This window comes from Myxine glutinosa, chromosome 8 (assembly GCF_964187855.1).
Source record: "Myxine glutinosa chromosome 8, kmMyxGlut1.1, whole genome shotgun sequence".
Lineage (NCBI taxonomy): Eukaryota > Metazoa > Chordata > Myxini > Myxiniformes > Myxinidae > Myxine > Myxine glutinosa.
Window position 1 is genome coordinate 109,850,223 of NC_136268.1, and position 17,978 is coordinate 109,868,200.

At 43.3% G+C, this 17,978-nt stretch overlaps 1 protein-coding gene across 1 annotated transcript in view; it reads left to right on the top strand.

The window, feature by feature from the left end:
* LOC137432836 (WD repeat and FYVE domain-containing protein 3) overlaps positions 1–17,978 on the top strand; it is a 223,909-nt gene that overhangs the window by 154,002 nt on the left and 51,929 nt on the right. Inside the window, exons 47-54 of the mRNA XM_068125081.2 lie at positions 6,150–6,230; positions 6,334–6,388; positions 6,570–6,689; positions 15,136–15,253; positions 15,412–15,518; positions 15,826–15,979; positions 16,363–16,454; positions 17,099–17,311. Coding sequence (XP_067981182.2) covers positions 6,150–6,230; positions 6,334–6,388; positions 6,570–6,689; positions 15,136–15,253; positions 15,412–15,518; positions 15,826–15,979; positions 16,363–16,454; positions 17,099–17,311 — 940 coding nt within the window. The remainder of the gene's footprint in view (positions 1–6,149; positions 6,231–6,333; positions 6,389–6,569; positions 6,690–15,135; positions 15,254–15,411; positions 15,519–15,825; positions 15,980–16,362; positions 16,455–17,098; positions 17,312–17,978) is intronic.

Below are 17,978 nucleotides of genomic sequence, written 5' to 3' on the forward strand. Positions count from 1 at the left end.
TCGTCTGTGTCGTACACTCTTACAACTGTCGTTTTAGCTCTTACACGAGCCTCGATCTTGTATACAAAAAAACCCCAACGTGTCCACCAATTGCATCTGAATCCGTCCATAACATTTTGAGATATCCTGCTCACAGATAAACAAACAGACAAACAGGGGTGAAATAAAACAAATAAAACAAGCAAAAATAGACCGATGACATGCCTACCAACAGCATACAAAATTTTAACAGGATTAATCACCGATGCAATTTATGAACACCTCACTCAACAAGGAGCTTTAGAGGCGGAACATAACGGATGTAAGAGAGGATGCTACAGAACGATCGACCATTTGTTATGAAACAGGATCATACTCGAAAATTGCAAGCTTCGCCAAACCAACCTAATCACAGCCGAGATACAACAACCAACAGCATGCATTTTAAAGGCCATTTTCCCTACTAGAGCGGGGGTTAGCCTTGCGGTCCCCATGACAATCTTCTCCATTTTGACCTATTTTCTGCATCTTTCCTTGTTAACCCCCTTGCCCGCATTTCTTCTTCTACCATCTTTAGCCAAGTCTTTCTCGGTCTTCCCGTCCTCTACTTCCTTCTACATTCATTTCCATCACTCTTCTCAACCAGTCACTTTCATCCTTCCTCAACACATGACCAAACCATCTCAACCTGTTCCTCTTCACAGCATCAATCACAGGCTCTATTCCCATCATTTTCGCAATTCATCATTTGCCTTCCTCTCTCTCAACGATACTCCGCACATCTGTCGAACCATTCGCATTTCCACCCTTTCCAACCTTTGTTGCTGCTCTACGTTCATTACCCATGTCTCGCTCCCATAAATCATAACACTTCTCACACATGCAGCATACACCTTTCCCTTCAGCTTCAACGACACTCCCCTCATCATCAGCACGCAAATCAGTTCCCGAAACTTCTTCCATGCACATCTCACTCCAGCAACCGTTGCCGAGTCTGATCCACCTTCTCCATTCAGCATGTCTCCGATGTAGCAAAATGTTTTCACACCTTCCAGCTTCACGCCGTCTCCAAGATCCAACTCAACATTTCCTCCATCTGCAGCTCCCTCTGTGCACACCTTACATTTGAATGTAGCTGCCACACTGGTTAATGACCCTCTCAGACCACTACATTTTTGATGAACCCACTCAGCACACATTGTACATTGAATGGAGTTCACCCCGACACCCTTCCCACACACAGCACAGGGCCACTTCCCAGTTCTTTCCACCTCACCACATGCTTTACCACTTGCCATCACCTTTGTCTTTCCGATATTCACCTTCAGACCTTTTGTCTCCATACAATCCTTCCACTTGTTCATCTTTTCCTTCAGTCCATCCATACTTTCTGCAATCAACACCAGATCATCTGCATACAACAACTCCCACGGTAAACCCTCCTTTACGTTCTGAGCCAGCACCTCCATCACAGCTACAAATAGTAGTGGACTTAGTACCGACCCGTGATGCACTCCCACCTTCACCTCAAACTCACCACTGTTCCCATTCCTTCATCCTTACAGCTGTGCGCGCTCTTTTGTACATTGCCATCACTACTCTGATCAACCATTCCTCCACTCCTAACTTCCTCAATGCCCATGTCAATACTTTGCGTGGAGCCCTATCAAATGCTTTCTCCAGATGAACAAACCCAAGAAACAACTTCTTCATCTTCTCCATGTACTTCTGCAACTGCCTCACAATGAAAAGCGCGTCTGTCGTTCCTCTTCCTGGCATAAATCCAAACTGCATTTCGTCGATCTTCACTTTCTTCCTTATCCTCCTCTCCAACACCCTTTCCAATACCTTCATTCCATGCTCCAATAACTTTATCGCTCGGTACGAGCCACACTCCAGAGGGTCACCTTTCCCCTTGTATAGAGGGACGAGGGTACTCAGTTCCCAATCCACTGGAATGCGGCCTTCTTTCACCACCAGATTACAGATCTCTGTCATTCTCTTCACACCCCAACTTCCTGCTGCCTTCAACATATCTCCCACAACTCCTGTCGGCCCTCCCGCTTTTCTACCCTTCATTGCTTTTATCGCTTCCTCAACTTCCTTCTCACTTATCTTCTCTGCCGGTTCTAAAACTGGGTTACTCTCTATGTTGCCAGCCCATTCATTCTCTGTATTCAACAGCATTTCCATATATCTTTTCCATCTTCCTTTAATTCCATCTGGGTCGACAACGATTTGTCCCACTTCATCCTTCAAGCAACTCACCCCCATCACATCACACCTCTCTTTCGCTCTCTGCTTTGCAATCCTGAATACTGCTTTCTGACCCTCTTCCGAATCCAAGCGTTTTCCGAACATTTTCCTCCATGCCTCCTGCGCCTTTGCTGCCTCTTTCTTTGCAGCCTTCCTGGCTGCCTTATAACTTTCATGCTCTGCTTTTTCTGCTCCTGTACCCTTTGCCTTCTGCCACTCCTTGAACTTCTTCCTCTTCTCTTCAATCCTCTTTCCAACTTCATCATCCCACCACCATGTTTCCGAGTGCCTCGGTGGTCCTTTTGTCCATTCACATACCTCACCAACGGCTCCCAACAGACTAGCTTTCATTGACATCCAACCACTTTCAAGCTCAACCACATCATCCTCGACCCTACTCAGCCTCTCTTTTAATGCCTCCCTTACTGTCACGTCTTTCAACCTCCACACCTTCATTCTCGGTTGGTACTTTACCCGCAGAGCTCTCCTCGCACCTTTCACCCTTATGTCGCAGACAACCAAGTGGTGCTGTGAAACAGCCTCCTCCCCCGGGATCACCTTTGTGTCCCGGAGGTGCCCTCTATCTCGCCTACGCACCATCAGGTAGTCAACGGTTGTCGTCGACCCACCTGTCATGTATGTTATCCTCTTTCTTACAAACAAGCTTATTATCCTCTTTCTGGAACTGAGTATTACAAATCAACAAATCAGCTCCATCAGCAAACTCCAAAATCCTTTCACCTTCTCCATTTCTCGGACCATATCCGTAACCCCCATGAACTCCGCCAAAACCATCCATACTCCTTCCCACATGTCCATTTAGGTCTCCTCCTACCACAACAACTTCCTCATATTTCACGTTTTCCATCAGCTTCTCTATCACACACCAGAACTTGTCCTTCTCTTCATCGCTTCAACCAACCTGCGGAGCATATCCCGAGATGACGTTCACCAAGAGCTTTCCACTCATCATTTTCACCATCATCAACCTATCACTCACTTTAGTCACACTCACCACACTGTCTACAAACTCCTCAGAAAACAGGACACCAACACCATTCACACCCTCCAGGCACCCTTGCCACATAAACTTGTATTTCTGTCCCTGCCTACCCTTCACCATTCTCACACCACTTCACTTCCATCTCGTCTCTTGCACACAACATATGTCCACTCTTCTTCTGACCAATACTTCCACCACTTCTCCTGATCACCCTGTCATTGTCCCTACATTCCATGTCCCAAACCTCAGAAACCGATCTCCACTTCGGGCTGTACCCTGCCCATATGTAGTTGTAATTGTCATGGTTCTCTTTTTGAGGCAATGTTTTTTTTTATGGCCGGATGCCCTTCCTGACGCCAACCCTCTTAGTAGTCTCTTACGACACGCAGGGATACGGTGTACCTATTCTAATCCAGGGTACACACTGGGAAACATTTAAAACATGGAAATTGTGGGGGGGGGGGGGGGGAGGGGGGGAGAGGGCGGCGTCAGCATCACGGCTGCGGTTTAAACATATTTAAATAATATTTAAACAAAACCATGAAAAACAATCTGGGAAAGGTCTCTAAGTGAGAACGTGGATTTGAGAATGCAGGAGCAGAGGTGGAAGAAAAACGAGATATAGGGGGCGGGGCACAAGCCGAGACGAGGAGGAGAGCGAACAAGCACGTGTCCGGGAGGAGAGAAAGAATTAATATGGAATTTTTTTGGTTTATTTGTTTGTTCTGTTTTCAAAACGCTGGACAAAGGGTAAGATGTTCGTGAGAGGTAGGGGGGAGAAAAGAAAATCAAAGAAACAAGCAAATACTATGAAGGAAAGAACCCATATTCACAAAACACTGACGGGGGGCAGGGAGCCCTGAGAGACCAGGCCGCGCACGAGGCGCGAACAAAAAAACGACTAATTACACACAAATTTGCAACAACTACAAAACCAAAACCAAATAGAAACACACAATAACACATACACAACAAAATACCCAGCGGAAATTTGACAAAGACACAAACGGGAAAACACTCAAACTTTGATGCCGTGGAGAGATCGAAGCAAGCCTCGTCGCTCGAGGGACCGGAAGTCCCTTTGAAGGACTAGAGAGATTACAAAAAAGGTTTTTGATAGTGTCTGACATTAATGGATTATAAAATGCATGCAAGTATACAAAGTTATCCCCCCAATAGTCAAACTGATAGAGAAAGCAATGACGCTCTGGAATACAACGCTGATACTACCTCACTTAGAAGGAAACATTGAAATCCTGGGGATAAGGATACAACGTGGCATCTTAAAAGATGACAGCCTTTCACCCCTCTTGTTTTGTCTGGGTCTGGCCCCACTGAGTAGCCTCATCAATGAACAAGGACACAGATACAATCTAACATACAACAGAAAAATGACCAAAGAACCGAGAAAGGTGACAAATCTACTGTACACAGATGATCTAAAACTCTTTGCACCGAATGATGTCAAATTGGCAGATCAACTGAAACTGGTGAAGCAGTACTCTTAGGACAGTCGAATGGAATTTTGTCTGGACAAATGTGCCAAATGGAACTAGTTCCTGTATTGTTGATAAACAACTTGCACACCAAAACAAGGAAATTTCTAACTATTCATAAACTATTCTACAAAAAGCGATGCATTCCAAGGTTTTATTTGCCGAGACGAGAAGTAGGAGGCGGTCTGATGGAGCTGAACCAAGTGCACAGAACAGCATGTGTAGGATTAGCTGAGTATGTGAAATGCTCAACAGACTATCTGATGAGATTTGTATAAAAGCAAGAAAACAACAAATTAGAAATGGTATCCTTAATCCATTTACCAACAAATTTCCAAAAACAGGTGCAAGTGCAGGATACTACACAAGAAAACTAAACAGAAACAAATACAGCCCTGATGATCACAAAGAAGAAAAAGGAAAACTACAAAAAGAAGTATCACCAGTTATACTCTGACAAGTGGGAGACTAACAAAAGAGCAGGAACATTCAAAAAAGAGCTTGACAGGACAGGGATTGACAAGGAAGGCTGATTGGAATGGCTAAGAAGAGGTCAAATTAATTGGGATGGAGAGTGAGTCATCATAAATGTCCAACACCAAGGACACTACACTAATGGCTTTAAGAAAATAGCGGGATTGAGCCAATCGGAGAAATGCAGGTTTTGTGGGGAAGAAACAGAAAGCTCCAGTCACCTCCTTTTGGGATGTAAAAAAAAACTCATGTCCGAACAGTTGTACACAGAAAGACAAGACAGAATCTGTAGAGTAATCTACTGGCACATCTAAAAACATTTCAACATTCCAGTTCCAGAACAATCGTGGAAACACAAACCAAATCAGATCCATGGAAATGAACATATGGTGCTCACATAAGCATAAGCTATGAGAAGGAAGTTTCACAATCTGGTTCATGAATAATGATCCTTTACTGAAAAAGGAGGTGCAGATTTTGACCCACCTCCTAAAACACGCAAATGGAGACAACAACCAATGGGTGAAAACATAACCTCCGTCCACCGACCTGCAGTGGTGGAGATAATTATGGAATTATTATTGAAACATGTGTAAATGTCATAGATGGGGGGGATTATTGTTAAATGCATCTTGCTTTTGCACTTTGTATTAATCTATATTTATACTGAAACTCTTACCACGTATTGTTTGAAATACTTGTTTGCTAAGGCACCTAAACCACGAACTAATGCACAACACAACGCCTTTGCACCGACCGTCACCTGTTTGGCAATAATATCAACCCTTGAACTCCAGGTAATACTTTGAACTTGATATCGTAGCACGACTGTAGTGTCACAATGAACACAAGTGATGATTGCATGTGAAGCCCATTGTTGCCCAGCCATGATGAGGTGCCTGTGACTCATTTTCTGATGACTAATTGTATATTTATCACAGATTCCTTGCAGTGGCTCCGTCACTGGCAGATAGCAGTGAGAGTGTGTCTGGTCAAAACCCCAACGTGAGCGTGGAAGCAGGGTAAGTCCAGTCCATATGACTTAAACATGAAACTTTGTCAACGTTCTTCTCGCATATCATATTGGCGGCTGTTCTGAGTTTAATTTCTGGCAATCCATTGCAGATCCGGTCTTCTTAGTAATTTGGTGGGAGCAAAGTCTGTGACTCAACGCTGGTTGGTAAGCACTCAATTCTGGCACATTCACAGGGCCAAATATTCATATGGTCAGTGTAAATGGGAGTTGGGGAGAGGTGTACGAGTTTCTCGCCAGGTTTTGGTCGGAGAATTGTCACACAGGGTTGAGTTCGTGTTCAGCATCATGATTGTCTTCTCTGTTGTTTGTTGTTGTTATTTTACAGCAAGGAGAAATCAGCAACTTCCAGTACCTGATGCATTTGAACACACTTGCTGGCCGTTCGTACAACGACCTCATGCAGTATCCGGTGTTTCCCTGGATACTTGCAGATTACGACTCTGAGGTGTGTTGGCACGGCAGACTCCAAATTATATACATCGACAGCCTTTATCTTAATCTCACTACATTGGGAACATCTGAGGTGGTGTTTTCTACAACAGTTTTGTTTCTCTTTAAAGGTTACCCTTTGATTTTATGACATTGTTATGAGTATGTTTTCTTTTTCCTTCTGATTTTTTACCTCTGACACTGAAGGTGAGTAGAGATTTTGTTTTCACCCCTGTCTGTTTGTCTGTCTGTCTGCGAACAGGATATCTCAAAATGTTGCGGACGAATTGAGACGAAACTTGGTGGACAGGTTGAATGCGTGTTCACGACAATTTTTGGTTGTGGATCCAGATACAACCATTTTTTAATTTTTCAAGTGATTCTTCACCATTGAGATGAGGCCAAAAACGATCTATAGTATGCTATTTCAAAAAGGTGTGGACGGATTCAGACGAAACAAGGTGGATGAGTTAGTTAGGTAACAAGAACAAGCCAATTCAATTTTGGTTCAGGTCCAGATCCAGATCCGGCCTATTATGGGATCCAAAACGTAAACTGTTTATCCTGGTGGATATATGTACTCTACCAAGTTCCGTTCTACTTAACATTTGCAATGAAGTGGCAAATCAATTTTCCAGGTGATGTCAATTTTACTACTTTATGGGTTGCAAAGATTGTGCCGTCTGATCCTGATGGCAACTAGTGACTGTTAGCCGGACACATTTTAACCTGGACACCACCTCTCCCTCCCCCACCCCTCTGTGGAAGTAACTGTGATGTTCACTTCCAGTGCTCTTAAATGGTTTAGGCCATTATCCATCGGCCAGAAAATCATCGAGAAATTGAGTTCTGTGGCACCCATCTGGGAAATAAGTGGAAGTTGGTGTTTCTGGGGGTTTAATATGCACTGATTATGAATCTGCTATTCCACACTCATTATTCCATTCCAAAAGTGGTCTAAAAGGGCCACAAAACCCCTTACGAGGGTCTAGGGAGTTCACAAGTCCAAGCTGCCATCCGACCCTGTGCTTCACATGTTATTGACCAATAATCCTCACATTTATGAGTAATACCGTTGGAAAGAGGAATTTCCAATTCATAAGATGATTTAGGGTCTAGAGTGAGGGATCATGGGCCCTTGGGGTCACAACTTCAGCAAAGCCAAATTGTGAGTCCAGGATCATTGACCCGAGATCTACACTTGTGTGGTATCGCTGGAAAGAGGAAAGGATTTCTTGTTTAATTATACCAATGGGATGGCGATGAGCTGCGGGGCGAATCCAGGAGTTCTTCTAGGGGGTAGTGGGCGCTCCAGTTTGGAAAAATTCCATTGGGACGTCCTTACATTTCAGGAAATTACTTAAGGTATTTTCTCAAATTTTATCATTTTTTTTAGATAAAAATTTCATCATTTCATAAAATGTTGTGTGAAACCAAACAACAACACAACAACCGGCATTTTAAGGCCATTTTCCCTGCTAGAGTGGGGGTTAGCCTATTGTGTGAAACCAAACAAACAATACATTATGATTCGAATAAGCATGTATTTGGAAATTATAAAACGTTTTCCATGATTAACATTTGTCTTAAAATTGAAAACAACCTCAAGGCCCTTGGGGTCACCCGTCACAGTTTAGGCAAATCCAACAAAGCGTGCTCTCGATCAGTTAAACATTGCATCTGGAGGGAATCCAACTCGGGGTCAGTTGTGCTCGTGCCCTCACTGGATCGCCTACATTCTCCATTTTAGTACACCCCTGCACTCGCACAGCTCATTACAGACGGCATTGCTTGCATTGCATTGGCTTGTTCTAATCGGCTTGTTCTTGTCATCTCATCCACCAAGTTTAGTCATAACTCGTCCATAACTTTTTTTTTTAAATATCATGTATATCGCTTTTCACCCGATCTCTCAATGGTGAAGAATCACTTAAAATTTAAATAAAACTCGTATCCGAATCCATATTCAGATCTTCACCAAAATCGAAACGATTAGTCCTTTTCACACACACAACCTCTCCACCAAGTTTCGTCCAAATCTGTCCACAACATTTTGAGATAACCAATACAGAGCAGGATATCTCAAAATGTTGTGGACAGATTTGGACGAAACTTGGTGGAGAGGTTGTGTGTGTGAAAAGGACTAATCGTTTCGATTTTGGTGAAGATCTGAATATGGATTCGGATACGAGTTTTATCTAAATTTTAAGTGATTCTTCACCATTGAGAGATCGGGTGAAAAGCGATTATACATGATATTTAAAAAAGTTATGGACGAGTTATGACTAAACTTGGTGGATGAGATGACAAGAACAAGCCGATTAGATTTTGGTTCAGGTCCAAATCCAGATCCGGCCTATCATTGGGATACAAAACATAAACTGTTCAGCTTGGCGGAGGTATGCGCTCTACTGAGTGCCGTTCTAGTTAACTCTTGTGGACGTTTAACTTCATCTGAAGCATGTGGCCAAAAACATGCCAAATCTTTCCAGCGTTCCCAGGTATGCAGTCCAGATACAGATAGGCTGTCATATTATTATATCATTCAGACAACATCCCTGGAGTTGTCTTCTTCCATACTGGGCTCAAGAGTACGACCAGGATCATCAAGGTGAACAGGATGGTTCAGTGCCTCAGGAGCAACTTCTGCAAATCGCTTGTTGATTTGCACGTATTTACAGGGTGTGGCTCTGCAAGCTGCTTCAGGGTTAAGGGAAAAAGAAAACCGGTTGATCCAGTCCAGGGTTCCCATACGCACTGCAGCATATTCCGACAGCTTGGTGGAGCTTTTGATCCACCCAACGACTTGCGTATATTCGTCGAAGCCTTCATCATCAAGCTATACTGTCAGAAGTGTATGTCTGAAGATGAGGCTCGGTGTCGGCTGTTTTGTCTCTGCGCAAAGGAAGATGATTCGGTTCCACCATCAAGTGATGCCCAGTGGCAGCATTGCTTGCATTCTAATAACCAATCTGCCACCCACGAGCATGCTCTCGATCAGTTAATTCATGCGCCCAGTCCTGATAACAACAGTTGAAAGTGGACGGTAACACCGTCAGCATTCGGTCGATGACAAGGGAGCCAGCTCCCGATGAACTGCTGAATTTTGTACACTGCAAATGTGCAAAGATGAACTGTGCAACAAAAGGTATGCTCATGCAATGCAAGCAATAAAAAAAACCACCTTTAGGGGTTTTTTATTTTTATTTTTATTTTTATTTTTTATTGCTTGCATTGCATGAGCATACCTTTTGTTGCACAGTTCATCTTTGCACATTTGCAGTGTACAAAATTCAGCAGTTCATCGGGAGCTGGCTCCCTTGTCATCGACCGAATGCTGACGGTGTTACCGTCCACTTTCAACTGTTGTTATCAGGACTGGGCGCATGAATTAACTGATCGAGAGCATGCTCGTGGGTGGCAGATTGGTTATTAGAATGCAAGCAATGCTGCCACTGGGCATCACTTGATGGTGGAACCGAATCATCTTCCTTTGCGCAGAGACAAAACAGCCGACACCGAGCCTCATCTTCAGACATACACTTCTGACAGTATAGCTTGATGATGAAGGCTTCGACGAATATACGCAAGTCGTTGGGTGGATCAAAAGCTCCACCAAGCTGTCGGAATATGCTGCAGTGCGTATTGGAACCCTGGACTGGATCAACCGGTTTTCTTTTTCCCTTAACCCTGAAGCAGCTTGCAGAGCCACACCCTGTAAATACGTGCAAATCAACAAGCGATTTGCAGAAGTTGCTCCTGAGGCACTGAACCATCCTGTTCACCTTGATGATCCTGGTCGTACTCTTGAGCCCAGTATGGAAGAAGACCACTCCAGGGATGTTGTCTGAATGATATAATAATATGACAGCCTATCTGTATCTGGACTGCATACCTGGGAACGCTGGAAAGATTTGGCATGTTTTTGGCCACATGCTTCAGATGAAGTTAAACGTCCACAAGAGTTAACTAGAACGGCACTCAGTAGAGCGCATACCGCCGCCAGGCTGAACAGTTTATGTTTTGTATCCCAATGATAGGCCGGATCTGGATTTGGACCTGAACCAAAATCTAATCGGCTTGTTCTTGTCATCTCATGCACCAAGTTTAGTCATAACTCGTCCATAACTTTTTTAAATATCATGTATATCGCTTTTCACCCGATCTCTCAATGGTGAAGAATCACTTAAAATTAAAATTAAACTCGTATCCGAATCCATATTCAGATCTTCACCAAAATCGAAACGATTAGTCCTTTTCACACACACAACCTCTCCACCAAGTTTCGTCCAAATCTGTCCACAACTTTTTCAGATATCCTGCTCTGTATTGGTTTTAGCCTTATCTCCAAATGGAGAAGAATTACTTTAAAAATTATACTAGCCGGATCAGAATCCGGATCTTCACCAACATCTAAACATTTCATCCTTGTCACATACACTACCTCTCTGCCAAATTTCGTCCGAATCCGTCCACAACTTTTTGAGATATCTTGTTCACAGACAGACGAGGGTGAAAACAACCTCCATCCACCTTCAACAAAAGCGGTGGCGTTCACCTAGTAGAATAAACAGTTTACTGCACTGACGAAAGGTATTTTAAACCAATTTCAATGATTGCTAGAAGACAGGGCAGCATGTAGAATCATACTAACATAATCATAAAATATTAAACAAACAAAAAAACAAAACTATTCTGGGGGTCAACCCCTCCCCCCCCCTACCCCCTCTCCTACCCCATGTACCTCCTCAGACCCCATATTTCCAATGCCTTGAGCAAACATTGGTACATCACGGATGATGAAGGTTGTGGTCAAGTTTCATCAGAATTGCATGTGTAGTTTCTGAGAAGAAAGCAAATACCTATTTTGCGGGGCAACCCCCCCATGAATCCCCAAAGGGGCAGATTTTTAAAATTCCGTGAACAAACTTTGGTACAGCATGGGTGATGAAGGGTGTGGTCAAGTTTCATTGAAATAGTGTGTGTAGTTTCAGAGAAGAAAGCAAATATCTATTTTTTGGGGGGGGGGGGGGGTCAAACCTGGACCCACTTTGACCCCCCGTATACCCTCTCAGACTTAGATTTTCTTAGTGCTGTGAACAATCTTCGGTACATCACAGGTGATGAAGGTTGTGGTAAAGTTTCATCGAAACAGTGTGTGTAGTTTCATATCAGTGAAAAAAGCAAATTCCTATTTTGGGGGTCAAACCTGGACCCATTTTGACCCCCCGGTAAACGCCCTTAGACCCCGATATTTTTAATGCCGTGAACAAACTTTAGTCACAACATAACAAATATAATTTGTGCCAAATTTGGTCGCAATCCCATCAGCGGTTTTGGAGAAGAAGTTTCAATTGTTTATGGACGGACGGATGGACTGACGGACAGACGACGCGCCATCGCATAAGCTCCCCTGAACTTCGTTCCAGGTGAGCTAACAATACAGGTTCTAGGCAACACAGACCCAGATGAATTGCTGAATACAAAAAGATCCAGAAGCAAGACGATCTTTCCAACCACTTTATATCCAGTTCTAATGAATTATCTTGTCTTTACAAAAAGTATTTACACCCTGGAAGATGTGATTGCATGGAAAAGTCTGGATGTCTCCATGCACCCTGTTGATGTCTGGGTGGAATGGTGATGTGGCTCTTCTTGTGAAGAATGGCTATCACGTTGCAGTACGAGCAAAGGTAGGCCTGTAATACAACTATGACATGGACTCGTGTTGGCAGCGCAGATAAGCATGATGTTATATACTGTATATTAGCATCATGTTTATCTGCTCTGACATTTCCTTCAATACTCTCTGATGTTTTCCGCCCCCAAGGCTTTATCTTCTTTCGTCAATTCCAAGAAAGAAAGCAACTAAACAAGTAATGCCAGCAGACCAGATACCTAGTTTAACGTCCATCCGTGGGCCCAGGCTAAACCGTTTAGAGGTGAGTGCGCATACCTCTAAAGTCCAAGCCATCCCATCAGCCCCTACCCCATGGTACTAAGTAATAAATAAATAAAAACTTCTATGCATTAAAATACTTATTTTTACGGCATAGTCCATCGGGCAGAGCCGTCTAGAACAGTGTTTGTCCGTCTGTATGTATGTATGTATGTCCCCTCAAACGTATACCAGATCGGTGGAGTGTTTCAGTGATGGTTGTCCTTCTGGAAGTTTCTCCCATCTCCACACAGGATCTCTGGAGCTCAGCCAGAGTGACCATCGGGTTCTTGGTCACCTCTCTTATCAAGGCCCTTCTCCCTCGATTGCTCAGTTTGGCCGGGCGGCCAGCTCTAGGAAGAGACCTGGTTGTTCCAAACTTCTTCCATTTAAGAATTATGGAGGCCACTGTGCTCTTGGGAACCTTCAATGCAGCAGAATTTTTTTTGTAGGCTTCCCCAGATCTGTGCCTCGACACAATCCTGTCTCTGAGCTCTGCAGGCAGTTCCTTCGACCTCATGGCTTGTTTTTTGCTCTGATATGCATTGTCAGCTGTGAGACCTTATATAGACAGGTGTGTGCCTTTCCAAATCATGTCCAATCAATTGAATTTACCACAGGTGGACTCCAATCAAGGTGTAGAAACATCTCAAAGATGATCAAGAGAAATGGGAGGCACCTGAGCTAAATTTCAAGTGTCATAGCAAAGGGTATGAATACTTATGTCAATGTGATATTTCAGTTTTTTCTTTTTAATAAATTTGCAAAACTTTCTAAAATCCTGTTTTCTCTTTGTCATTATGGGGTATTGAGTGTAGATTGATGAGGGAAAAAATGAATTTAAACGATTTCAGCATAAGGTTGCAACATAACAAAATGTGAAAAATGTGAAGGGGTCTGAATACTTTCTGAATGCACTCTATATATTAAAGTAGCAGAAGGTTTGTGTCCGACCGTCATGCTTCGTCATTATGTATATGATGTCATTACGGCGTAAACACCCACTCACTTCGAGTTCGGCAGGAAAGGTCATTCCTCTTTGAGGTGTATAGATTACAGTCGATCTATGGTCGGGGTCTCAAGAACATTAGTTAATTTACCAAGTTTCTTGTGGAGAGATCGCCAAGTGGTTAAAGCATTCAAGCAAGCACTCCATTCAAAACCCTTAAGGAACGGCTGGCTTGGCAAGTGCTAGCTAGCTGCTTGGTAAATGAGTACACCTCCAAGCCTTGTGGGGTATATCGATCCTCCATATGTCTTTGTTTAATGTTATAAACAGCATTAGCGACTGTTTAAAAAGCTAATCATGTGTTTGTGGTTTATAATATTTTACAAGCCCGGCTACACCGCTGTTAGACTTTTGGTCTTGTTTTTAGTAAAAGAGGAATAAAAAAAAATTGGAGGTGGGTGCAAATTTGCGATGTTGGTGGTTTAACTAGTATGGGGTTAATGGAAGAATGCGTGCATCCAAGAGGAGCTGGAGATAGAGGGGGCTAGACCAGAGGAGATGTAGTAAATAAATTAATAAAAAGATGCCACCAACCATGGTGGTATAACGGTTAGAGTGTCTGCTCCGAGTCTGGGAGGTCGAAGGTTCAAACCCCGGCCAAATCATACTAGAGACCTTTAAAACGATACGTGCTGCTTCGTTGCTTGATGCTCAGCATTTAAAAGACACAATCCCTGTGGTTTGGTAACTATTGAGAGGAGGAAGTCCCTCCTTGGTAAATGCCCCACTGAATGTGGTGAGAAAGTGGGTGTCATTGTTGTGATGTTGCCAGTATCTAGCGTATATACCAGGAAGTGATGGCACCTTCCCCAAGCTCAGTGGCTGTGTGTGTGTGTGTGTGTGTGTGTGTGTGTGTGTGTGTGTGTGTGTGTGTGTGTGTGTGTGTGTGTGTGTGTGTGTGTGTGTGTGTGTGTGTGTGTGTGTGTGTGTGTGTGTGTGTGTGTGTGTGTGTGTGTGTGTGTGTCAGCTCCATTATGAGCATTAGGCATTGTATTCAAAAAACAAACAAAACATGTGGGTAACAATGTATCACGAGATATAGCAGGGCCTTGTATTTAATTTGTGCTCGGTAGCTGAATGGATTTTGATTTAAAAAAAAAATTAAATTTTTTAAATTAATTTATTTTTTAAGTAAATTTTTGTAAAAAAATTTTAACCATTAAATTTTTTTTTTAATTACCTTTTTCAAAAAAATTTAATTAAATCTACTTTTCACTTCTTATGATGTTGACTTGAAAATTGTTCATTAAAACCGATTGTCCACCAAATATACTGTGGGTTACAACATATTATTTATTATGAGCATTCATTATAATGGAACTCTAATTTGTTTGATATTAGCCAGAAGAATGGAGAGAGGAGGAAGGAAAAGTGGCTTTTGCCATTTGATCAACCAAATCCCTTGGTTCCCATGAATGTTCGACTCCACCATGCAAGGGCAATCTGATTTGATTTCAAAATGATCTCTATCATGATGATTCATCATGTTTTTACAACGGCCTTTGGTCTGTGCAGGAACTGGATCTGAAAGATCCGGCGACCTTCCGTGATCTCTCCAAGCCCATGGGTGCACAGACGGAGAGGCGGCTGCAGCAGTTTGTGAAGCGGTTTCAGGAATGGGAAGACCCCCATGGTGAGCAGCATCCTTGGCAGGGGTAACGAGTTTGCTTTGACGGCATGCTGAGCTTTTTTCATTTCTACTTGATGCTCATTTTCTGCCGTTCTTCTCTTGTAACCCGAGATGTTTGTTGTGTCCGTGTCGTTACCTGGCTTTGTGCTGTTGGCACTCAGGTGATACTCCGGCCTATCACTATGGAACGCACTATTCTTCTGCAATGATTGTGGCATTCTACCTCGTACGGATGGAGCCTTTTGCTCAGACCTTCCTAAGTCTACAGGTGCACGATTTGACCCTTTCACTCTTAGGGCTATGACCGGTTTGCAAATATACTCTTAATTTTGTCATATATGCTTATTATTTCTGTCTAAATCAATGAGATGAACCACGTAACCTCACTGTGACGCTCATGCTGGAGTTTCACCAGGCCCTTAGCATTCGCCAGCTGGAGATGAATGTGCACAGTGCATTGCTGCTGAAAGCTGCAGTGATGCATGCGTCAGTGTGTGTGAAGTGGAAAGAATCGAGTGCCTTGGTGTGTTCTGGCCCTGTGGTTGGAGTTCTCAGACCGGGCTGTCCCATTGCAGGGAGGTCACTTCGACCTGGCCGACCGCATGTTTCACAGCGTACGTGACACCTGGCTCTCGGCTTCTTGCAATAACATGGCTGATGTTAAGGAGCTCATTCCCGAGTTTTTCTACCTCCCCGAATTCCTCCGCAACGACAACAACTTTAATTTGGGTTTGTATTTCTACATTCCAGCTTACGAGAAGTTTACGTGGTAGTCAACTTATGTGTGCATTGATGTTTGGGGGTCGGGAGGGGCACTAAATTGAGAAGAGATGGGAGGATGTTAGGAGAGAGCAAGGAGGGTGAGAGTGTGCGAGAGAGGGGAGGGGGATTCAGCAGAAGTTGAGGAGGAGGTTTGGGGGCAGAGGAGAGCAGCATGTATGGAAGACATATGATCTGGGTGGGGAGGTGTTGTGTATTTAATCATATGTGCGAATGTAATAAATAGATGCCCACTTGTCACGGTAATGAATCTCCTTTATCCATTTTTCTGAATAATCAGTATTTTACCGACACTGCATGATCACTCTGGTTTGACTTGTCTTACTGCACAGGCTGCAAACAAAACGGGACACGACTGGCAGATGTGGTGCTTCCACCCTGGGCTAAGGGGGACGTTCACAGGTTCATCTGCGTTCATCGACAGGTAACGACCAATATCGCTGGGATCTTCAATGCTTCCTCGAGAGACGAGTCTCTTATTAAAAGTGCAAAAAATATGGTGTGTTTGCTTCTCTCCCAAACAATTGCCTCAGGATGTTGGGAGCTTCCGTGTCTTGATGACTATCTTCATGTAACAGCACAGTGACTTATTTTAAGTGCCCCTGTTGTTTAAATATAATTAATCAATGTGGAAGCCCCTTCATGAACCTCAGATACTGCAGGCTGGTCTTCAAGGTTGTCTTTGGTGTTGCAGTAAAAAATAAGAAATCTGCCTTGTCACCTAATACAACCTATGGAGTCATGTGACTTTGTTGTTTATGTACAGTATCGAAGAGGTTTTCTTATTGGTTAAAGTGAAACTAAATTTAATTTAAATTAAATTTCAATTAATTGAAACTAAACTAATTTCATTGTCATGGGGACCGCAAGGCTAACCCCCGCTCTAGCAGGGAAAATGGCCTTAAAATGCATGTTGTTGTTGTTGTTGTTGTTGTTGTTGTTGTTGTTGTTAAAGTGAAACGAAACGAGTGTGATGAATAGATAGCTCGTTTCATTAACATGTCCCTCTTGCCCCCTACTCTCCCTCATTTTTGCCTATCAAACCATCTCTCATGCAATTCTTGACAGGCACTGGAGTGCGATTACGTAAGCAGCAATCTCCACCGCTGGATCGACCTCATCTTTGGGAACAAGCAGCGTGGACCAGACTCTGCTCACGCTGCTAATGTGTTCCACCCCCTTTTCTACGAGGGAAGTGTGGATCTGCACAACATCCAAGATCAGCTGCAGCTCACAGCCACCATTGGCTTCATAAACAACTTTGGGCAGATCCCCACACAGGTCTGATTGACAGTGTTGCGACTCCTTGCTCCTTGTGCTGAACTTCACTTTTGTTACCTCTGCCGCCTAATGGGGATGGAGGTTATGTTTTCACCCCTGTCTGTTTGTCTTTTAACAAGATATGTCACAAAGTTGTGGGCGGATTCGGACGAAATTTGGCGAAGAAGTAGTGTACGTGACGAGGACGAAATGATTATATTTTGGTGAAGATCCAGATCCGGATCCAGCTAGGACAATTTTTTAAGTGATTCTTCACCATTGGGATATAGGGTCAAAACCGATACATAGCAGGATATCTCAAAAAGTTGTGGACGGATTCGGACGAAACTTGGTGGAGAGTTTGGGTGTGTGGCAACGATGAATTGATTCAATTTTGGTGAAGATCCGGATCCAGCGAGTAAAATTTTAAAAGTGATTCTTCACCATTGAGTGATAGGGCTAAACCAATACATAACACGATATCTCAAAAAGTTATGGATAGATTTGGACTAAACTTGGTGGACCGGTTGTGTGTGTGACAAAGACCAATCCATTCGATTTTGGTGAAGATCTGGATATGGATTCGGACACGAGAATTATTTAATTTTCTAAGTGATTCTTCACCACTGAGAGATAGGGATAAAATCGATTATATCGTGTGATATTTTTAAAAGTTGTGGACGAGTTG